This window comes from Salvelinus sp. IW2-2015, linkage group LG15, assembly GCF_002910315.2.
Source record: "Salvelinus sp. IW2-2015 linkage group LG15, ASM291031v2, whole genome shotgun sequence".
NCBI classification, from domain to species: domain Eukaryota; kingdom Metazoa; phylum Chordata; class Actinopteri; order Salmoniformes; family Salmonidae; genus Salvelinus; species Salvelinus sp. IW2-2015.
The window spans coordinates 30,020-39,691 of NC_036855.1; the positions used below are offsets into that span (position 1 = coordinate 30,020).

At 44.8% G+C, this 9,672-nt stretch overlaps 1 protein-coding gene across 1 annotated transcript in view; it reads left to right on the top strand.

Moving 5' to 3' along the window:
* The window catches only part of LOC111973915 (protein unc-13 homolog B-like), a 69,583-nt gene that overhangs the window by 28,900 nt on the left and 31,011 nt on the right, over positions 1–9,672 (top strand). The window contains exons 7-9 of the mRNA XM_070446851.1: positions 170–320; positions 5,197–5,265; positions 9,286–9,301. Of these exons, the coding sequence (XP_070302952.1) occupies positions 170–320; positions 5,197–5,265; positions 9,286–9,301 (236 nt within the window). The remainder of the gene's footprint in view (positions 1–169; positions 321–5,196; positions 5,266–9,285; positions 9,302–9,672) is intronic.

The following is a 9,672-nucleotide window of genomic DNA, read 5'->3' on the forward strand; positions in this document are numbered from 1 at the left end:
GATTTCATTACAATCGATCTCTCACTATGTGACTTTTAGGAGACGGCGGATGGAGAAATAACACATTATTTTTCTCTCTTTCTCTCTCGTTATCTCTTTCTCTTCATCTCACTCCCTCTCTCTCTCTCTCTCCCTTTCTCTGTCTCTCCATCCCTCTATTTCTCTCCAGTCACTTTGCCTGTCTGTCCTCTAAGTACATGTTGTCTGGTATTCCTGCTGTGATGAGTACTCTGTTGGCCAACATCAATTCCTTCTACGCYCATCCTACGGCCATCACCAACGTCTCCGCATGTGACCGCTTCAATGCCTCCAACTTCGGGGTAAGACTCGTCGTTATTGTATTTGCTGCTTGGTAAACTCTGCAGTGTGTGAGTCCTAAAAGCTGTGTGAGAGACACACCACAACATGACCACAGCATCATATCCAGGTCTATATTATTCACAGGAGTCTCAGAGTAGCAGTGCCATGTTATGGAAAGGGGATCCTACTCCTACTTCTACTATGGGACGTGTTATGAATACGAGCCCAGTCTTAGCCAGATGAGGGAGCCCAGACGCAGTCAGAGGCCAGTCTTAATGGCCCTTGGGATCCTAGCCAAGAGCACTAGTAGTGCTACTGCAACTGAGATGAATGTCCATTTTGGCTCCGCCACTGGCTTTGTCGCCTGCCAGTCGCAGTCAGACGACTGTGATTTATGAGCAACTGGCTGCTGGCTAGCAATGTGTATTCAGTCTAATAGGCCCAGGGACTCGCTGGTGTTACCAGAAACTACCTATGGAGATGACAAATTGGTTAGCGCCAACCTGTTTCCCTTCTGACTAGAATGATGGTCGTTTGTGAGGTTGGTGTGAGCTTGCTGTTTCTTACTAACTATAGTGAGAGTTTGTTGCCAGATTGGTAATCCTACATTTCCCTAGTGACTATAATGATAGTGGATTGCTAGATTGGTGACAACCTGTTTCCCTTCTGACTATAGTGAGAGTTTGTTGCCAGATTGGTATTCCTACATTTCCCTAGTGACTATAGTGATAGTGGTTTGCCAGGTTGAAAAGCGTCTGCTGTTCCCTACTGACTATAAAGTGACTGGGTTGCCAGATTGGTGAGAACCTTCCGTTCCCGACTGACTACAGTGTTAGCTTCTGACAAACAGAATGAAAAAAACTAACGGACAACTAGTGAAAGCTCAAACCAAGTTTWTTCACCCACTGGGTCAAACAGTTGAAAAGACAAAGCCATGTTTACACCATCACAAGTATTTATTACCCTCCYACTAGGCGGAGTCAACTGTAGACAGCCAATAAATCTCTGTTGCTAAGCAGGAATTTAAGTGGTGTGTTCTCAATTCATCTGATCTGACCTAGGCCCGAATTCCTCACTCCTCCCTAATCCATGTTTTTTTCCCCACTCAGTAACTTTCCATACCCCTAGTTCTTATCCACCTTCCATTGACCCCACCATATACAGAGGCTTTGGGAAGTATTCAGACCCCTTGACTTTTTCCACATTTTGTTACATTACAGTCTTATTGTAAATTGATTAAATATATTTTTTTCTCAGCAATCTACACACATTACCCCATAATGACAAAGCGAAAACAGGTTTTTAGAATTTTTTGCAAATGTATTACAAATAAAAAACAGAAATACCTTATTTACATAAGTATTCAGACCCTTTGCTTTGAGACTCAAAATTGACCTCAGGTGCGTCCTGTTTCCATTGATCATCCTAGAGATTTTTCTACAACTTGATTGGAGTCCATCTGTGGTAAATTCAATTGATTGGACATGAGTTGGAAAGGCACACACCTGTCTATTTAAGGTCCTACAGTTGACAGTGCATGTCAGAGCAAAAACCAAGAGATGAGGTTGAAGGAATTGTCCGTAGAGCTCCGAGACAGGATTGTGTCGAGGCACAGATCTGGGGAAGGGTACCAAAACATTTCTGCTGCATTGAAGGTCCCCAAGAACACAGTGGCCTCCATCATTCTTAAATGGAAGAAGTTTGTAACCRCCAAGACTCTTCCTAGARCTGGCCGCYCGGCCAAACTGAGCAATCGGGGGAGAAGGGCCTTKGTCAGGGAGGTGACCAAGAACCCGATGGTCACTCTGACAGAGCTCTAGAGTCCTCTGTGGAGATAGGAGAACCTTCCAGAAGGACAACAATCTCTGCAGCACTCCACCAATCAGGCCTTTATGGTAGAATGGCCAGACTGAAGCCAATCCTCAGTAAAATACACATTTGGCCAGACGCCGCTTGGAGTTTGGTGCCAAAAGACGGCCTACCTAAAGACCTTCTGCGTCTACAGAAACCAAGATTGAACTCTTTGGCCCTGAATGCTAGGCGTTTTCCAGGCCCTCCTAACCAACTGTGCTATTTTGTTTGTTTTACACATGGTTTGTAACTCATGTTGTACATGATCGTGGTGTGTGTGTGTGTGTGTGTGCTGTGTGTGTGTGTGTGTGCTGCTGCTGTGTGTGTGTCCTGTATGTGATGTGTTGTGTGTGTGTGTGGGTGTGTTGTGCTGTGTGCTGCTGTGTGTGTGTGCTGTGGTGTGCTGTGTGTTGCTGTGTGTCTTGTGTGTGTGTGTGTGTGTGTGTGTGTGTGTGTGTGAGCTTATGTGAGCTTCACTCAGTGTGTGTGTGTTTCACCCTATACCATCTGCAGTACGCCCCAACCCCAGCCAGCATAGAAGGTCCAGCATGGACTTCCTGTCCAATGCAGTTATAGCTAAGGGCCTCTAACTTACATTATCAGCATAGAAACATTTCTGTGTGAGTCTCTATAAAGATATTATAGTTTCTCCAGTGACAGCACTATAAACTCAATACAGCCTCTAAATCTAGATACATGTGTCCCTCTCATCCTCTCATCTTCTCCTCATCCACTCTCTCCTCTTCCCTCATCCTCTCCTCCTCCTCTCCTCTCCTCTCTTCCTCCTCTCCTCTCCTCTCCTCTCCTCTCCTCTCCTCTCCTCTCCTCTCCTCTTCTCTCCTCTCCTCTCCTCTCTCCTCCTCTCCTCTCCTCTCCTCTCGTGTCTGTCTGGTCCTTGTCGTGGGTACCACACTAACTCAGAAACACACCGCCGCGCGCACAACACACTCACACATACACACACAAACACACTCACACTACACACACAAACACACTCACACCATACACACACAAACACACTCACACATACACACACAAACACACTCACACATACACACACACACAAACACACCCACACACAAACACACTCACACATACACAGCAACTCAAACACACACTTTACACTTTCTGACTTTAATTAACCCAGGCTTACATACAGTACATACACATCAGACTCTTTCTCACCTTCTGGAGTCTTCCCTCCGTGAACAAAGTTTATGCCCTACATCTCTCGCACTCCCTCCTCTCTCTCTCACTTCCTTTCTCGTACTCCCTCTCTCTCTCTCTCTCTCTCTCTCTCTCTCTCTCTCTCTCTCCTCCTCTCTCTCTCTCTCTCTCTCTCTCACTTCCTTTCTCGTACTCCCCTCTCTCTCTCTCTCTCTCTCTCTCTCTCTCTCTCTCTCTCTCGCACACATTACTGAAGTATTACAAAAATGAACAATGTTTTACGCAACAATATTAATAAATATCAACAAAAAAACAATCATATATGGAAAGTAATGAACCAAAAAATAATAATAAAAAAACAAGCAACAATTGAGAAATCAAATGTAGAAGGGCTCATGTGTAAGAACATGGTGGGAGTGTTTGTCTCTCTTATTATCTGACAGTCCAGGACATCATCTGCAAGATCTACCTCTCTGTGTCCTCTCCCAACAAAACGCAGATTTCTTTCTCAACAGGCAGTTTAGGAAATCCTGCTATTCTTATATTTTTTTTCTTCTTCTTTTTTAAATTTTATCCCCTTTTCGTGGTATCCAATCGCTAGTAATTACTATCTTGTCTCATCGCTAACAACTCCCGTACGGCTCGGGAGAGACAAAGGTCAAAAAGCCATGCGTCCTCCGAAGCACAACCCAACCAAGCCGCCCACTGCTTCTTAACACAGCGCGCCTCCCAACCCGCCCCGCAAGGCCCACAGAGCCCCCTCGGTTAGGCGCACTGCACCCGGCCCGCCCACAGGAGTCGCTGGAGCGCGATGAGACAAGGATATCCCTACCGGCCAAACCCTCCCTAACCCGGACGACGCTATGCCAATTGTGCATCGCCCCACGGACCTCCCGGTCGCGACAGACCTGGGCGCGAACCCAGAGACTCTCGGTGGCCGCAGCTAGCACTGCGATGCAGTGCCCTTAGACCACTGCGCCACCCGGGAGGCCTAGGAAATCCTGCTATTCTTTCTTCAAATTCCAGGAGATAAATACCTCTGAGTTATATTTGTAGCAGTGGAATAGGAAGAGCTGCTGATTCTGTACTTCACCTGACCCACACTGCTTACAAAGTCTCTCTTCTCTGGCCGTCCATGTGGTTTTATGCGTCCTGTCTCTATGGTCAGGCCCACTGAGCCTGTACAATTGTTAATGTTTGAAATCTTTTGTTTTGAGGAGGTGTAGTGATCATTTGATATCTCTATTTAGAATTTGGTAACATTGAAGTTTGCGTTTAAAATTTATTTAGTTTTGCCAATAATTAGTGTACTCATTTTGGATAGAGATTTGTATTCATCTGAATGTTGTTATTGATGGTTCGAATGGTGAATTCACCAAAATGTCTCTCTCTCTGTCTCTCTGTCTTCTTCTGTCTCTCTGTCTCTCTGTCTCCTGTCTCTCTGTCTCTCTGCTCTCTCTGCTCTCTCTCTCTCGCCCTCTCTCTCTCTTTCTCTCTTGCTCTGTCTCTCTCTCGCTCTCGCCTCTGTCTCTGTCTCTCTCTGTCTCTGTCCTCTGCTCTCTCTGCTCGGTCTCTGTCTCTCTCCTTCTGGATCTCTTGCTCTCTCTCTCTCTCTCACTCTGTCTCTGTCTCCAACTCTCTCTATATCTCTCTCTATCTCTCTCTCTCTCTCTCTCTCTGTCTCTCTCTCTGTCTCTCTCTCTCTCTGTCTCTTGCTCCTCTCTCTCTTCTCTCTCCTCTCTCTCTCTCTCTCTCTCTCTCTCTCGCTCTCTCCTCGCCCTCTCTGCCCTCTTCTCTCTTGTCCCTTTCTTCTCTGTCTCTCTCTCCTCTTCTCTCTGTCTCTCTCTCCCTTTCTCTCTGTCTCTTCCTCCAAAATAGAAAGATCGTTTTGTTAAGCTTCTTGATCAGCTACACAACTCTCTTCGTATTGACCTCTCCACATACAGAGTAAGTCTACATCCTAACAGGCTTATCTACCTACCAACTGTTCAAAAGTTTGGGGTCTCTTAGAAATGTCCTTGTTTATGAAAAATGTAGTTTTTTAAAAGTCTATTAAAATAACATCAAATTGATCAGAAATACAGTGTAGACATTGTTAATGTTGTAAATGACTATTGTAAATGGAAATGGCAGATTTAAAAAAAAAATGGAATATCTACATAGGTGTACAGAGGCCCATTATCAGCAACCATCACTCCTGTGTTTGTCGTGGAAATATTTGGTCAATCATATTAGATTGAACATATCTAGAGAACATATATAGGTTTCCAGCATCTGTGTTCTTTTGCCCATCTTAATCTTTTCTTTTTATTGGCCAGTCTGAGATATGGCTTTTTCTTTGAAACTCTGCCTAGAAGGCCMACATCCCGGAGTCGCCTCTTCACTGTTGACATTGAGACTGGTGTTTTGCGGGTACGATTTAATGAAGCTGCCAGTTGAGAACTTGTGAGGCGTCTGTTTCTCAAACTAAACACTCTAATGTACTTGTCCTCTTGCTCAGTTGTGCACCGGGGCCTCCCACTCCTCTTTCTAATCTCGCTAGAGCCAGTTTGCACTGTTCTGTGAAGGGAGTAGTACACAGTGTTGTATAGTGCCTCGCAAAAAAATGACAACCTGTAAATTTAAATGCATTTTTATTTGGATTTCATGTAATGGACATACACAAAATAATTCAAATTGGTGGTGAAATGAAAAAACATACTTATTTCAATAAGTGGTGCCTACTCTATGTACTCACGCCTAAACACGATCTGGTGCAACCAATTCCCTTCAGAAGTCACATTGTCCTGACCTTAGAGATCCCTGTTTATTCTCTATATTTTGGTTAGGTCAGGGTGTGACTAGGGTGGGTACTCTAGTTTTTGTATATCTATGTTTTAATTTTCTTTGTTGGCCTAGTAGTATGGTAGTAGTATGGTTATAGTATGGTAGTATGGTTCCCAATCAGAGGCAGCTGCCTATCGTTGTCTCTGATTGGGGATCATACTTAGGCAGCCATTTTTTCCCACCTTCAGTTGTGGGATCTTGTCTCTGTTTGTTGCATGTGTTGCACTCCTAAACATTCGTTGAGTTGGTTATTGTTTTTTTGGTGGAGCATTTAAATAAAGAAAATGTACGCCGACCACGCTGCACCTTGGTCCGGTCATTCTACCAACGACAGGCGTAACACACATAATTAATTAAATAAAGTCCACCTGTGTGCAACCTAAGTGTCACATGATCTGTCATGTGACCTCAGTGTATATATACACCTGTTCTGAAAGGCCCCAGAGTCTGCAACACCCCTCAACAAGGGGCACCACCAAGCAAGGCACCATGAAGACCAAGGAGCTCTCCAAACAGGTCAGGGACAAAGTTGTGGAGAAGTACAGATCAGGGTTGGGTTATAAAAAAATATCCAAAACTTTAAACATCCCAAAGAGCACCATTAAATGGAAAGGATATGGCACCACAACAAACCTGCCAAGAGAGGGTCGCCCATCAAAACTCACGGACCTGGCAAGGAGGGACTTAATCAGAGAGGCAACAAATAGACCAAAGATAACCCTGAAGGAGCTGCAAAGCTCCACAGTGGAGATTGGAGTATCTGCCCATAGGACCACTTTAAGCCTGACACTCCACAGAACTGGGCTTTATGGAAGAGTGGCCAGAAAAAAGCAATTGCTTAAAGAAAAAAATAAGCAAACACTTTTGGTGTTTGCCAAAAGGCATGTGGGAGACTCCCCAAACATATGGAAGAAGGTACTCTGGTCAGATGAGACTAAAATTGAGCTTTTTGGCCAGCTATGTCTGGAACAAACCCAACACCTCTCATCACCCCGAGGACACCATCCCCACAGTGAAGCATGGTGGTGGTAGCATCATGATGTGGGGATGTTTTTCATCGGCAGTGACTGGGAAACTGGTCAGAATTGAAGGAATGATGGATGGCGCTAAATACAGGGAAATTCTTAAGGGAAACCTGTTTCAGTCTTCCAGAGATTTGAGACTGGGACGGAGGTTCACCTTCCAGCAGGACAATGACCCTAAGCATACTGCTAAAGCAACACTCGAGTGGTTTAAGGGGGACACATTTAAATGTCTTGGAATGGCCTAGTCAAAGCCCAGACCTCAATCCATTTGAGAATCTGTGGTTTGACTTAAAGATTCCTGTACACCAGCGGAACCCATCCAACTTGAAGGAGCTGTAGCAGTTTGCTTGAAGAACGGGCAAATCGCAGTGGCTAGATGTGCCAGCTTATATATCTCAAGAGACTTGCAGGTGTAGTTGTTGCAAAAGGTGTCTCTACAAAGTATTGACTTTGGGGGGGGGGGGTGAAAAGTTATGCATGCTCAAGTTTTCTGTTTTTCTGTCTTATTTCTTGTTTGTTTCACAATAAAAAATATTGTTCTGTAAATCTGGTGTAAATCAAATGATACAACCCCCCCCCAAAAAATATATATTTTAATTACAGGTTGTAAGGCAACGAAATAGGAAAAATGCCAAGGGGGGTGAATACTTTCGCAAGGCACTGTACGAGATCTTCAGTTTCTTAGCAATTTCTCGCATGGAATAGCCTTCATTTCTCAGAACATTTAGTTTCAAGTTTCAGAAGGAAGTACTTTGTTTCTGGTCATTTTTAGCCTGTAATCCAACCCACAAATGCTGATGATCCAGATACTCAACTAGTCTAAAGAAGGCCAGTTTTATTGCTTCTTTAATCAGCACTACAGTTTTCAGCTTTGCTAACATAATTGTAAAAGGTTTTTCTAATGATCAATTAGCCTTTTAAAATGATAAACTTGGATTAGCTAACACAACGTGCCATTGGAACACAGGAGTGATGGTTGCTGATAATGGGCCTCTGTACGCCTATGTAGATATTCCATARAAAATCTGCCGTTTCCAGCTACAATAGTAATTTACTACATTAACAATGTCTACACTGTATTTCTTATCAATTTGATGTTATTGTAATGGACAAAAAATGCTTTTCTTTCCAATACAAGGACATTTCTAAGTGCCCATAACTTTTGAACGGTAGTGTAAATCTTCATGACATCTGGATTTATTTATTTATTTAACCTTTATTTTATTTAACTAGGCAAGTCAGTTAAGAACAAATTTATATTTTCAATGCCGGCCTAAGAACAGTGGGTTAACTGCCTTGTTCAGGTGCAGAACGACAGATTTGAACCTTGTCAGCTTGGCGATTCGGTCTTGTAACCTTTCGGTTACTAGTCCAACGCTCTAACCATTAGGCTACCTGCCGAAATATTCAACATGTACAGTAAAACCAAAGGAGAAACCAAACAAGTATACATCTATCCCTGTATCAGTCACCATATATCCATATAGTCACTTCAGGTTTAAACACACATACTAAACACCCTGACAGCCTAGACCAGTCTAAAGGTCCTTCACCCTGACAGTCTAGACCAGTCTAAAGGTCCTTCACCCTGACAGTCTAGACCAGTCTATAAAGGTCCTTCACCCTGACAGTCTAGACCAGTCTATAAAGGTCCTTCACCCTGACAGTCTAGACCAGTCACAAGCTACTCCATGGACTTACCCATGGAGCCTCTCTCCCCTCTCTGCCTCCCCCACTCCCTTCTCTCCCCAACTCTTCCCTCCTCTCTCCTTCTCTCCTCTGTCTCCCCACTCTTCCCTCCTTCTCTCCCTTCTCTCCCGTTCTCCCCAACTCTTCCCTCCTCACTCCCTCTCTCCCCTGTCTCCCCAACTCTTCCCTCCTCTCTTCCTCACTCCCCTCTCTCCCTTCTCTCCCTTCTCAATCCTTCCTCTCTCCCTCACTCCCCTCTCTCCTTTTCTCCCCCTGTCTACCCAACCCTTCCCTCCTCTCTCCCTCAATCCCCTCTCTCCCTTCTCTCCCTTGTCTCCCAACTCTTCCCCCTTCTCCACTATCCCCTCTCTCCCTTCTCTCCCCTGTCTCCCAACTCTTCCCCCTTCTCCCTGTCTCCCCCCATCAGAATAACTTCCCAGCCAGTTAGTAAGCCTCGTCTGCAGGACCTGACGTCTACTGTGGATCTGCTGACTAGCTCACCTCTTCAGCAATGAAGGTACCGGAAATAAGTCTTAGTGTCACAGCACACACGCCACGCACGCACCACGCACGCACGCCGCACGCACGCACGGCACGCACGCACGCACGCACGCACGCACACGCCACCACACCACACACACACACACAACACACACACACACACACACACACACACACACACACACACACACACACACACACACACACACACACACACACACCTTGTGCTTCAGGCTGGTAGTTGCTGTCAGGCTGGTAGTGCTGAGCGATTAAGAGCTTTTTGAGGTTGTTTCAATTTTAAAAACGTTATATA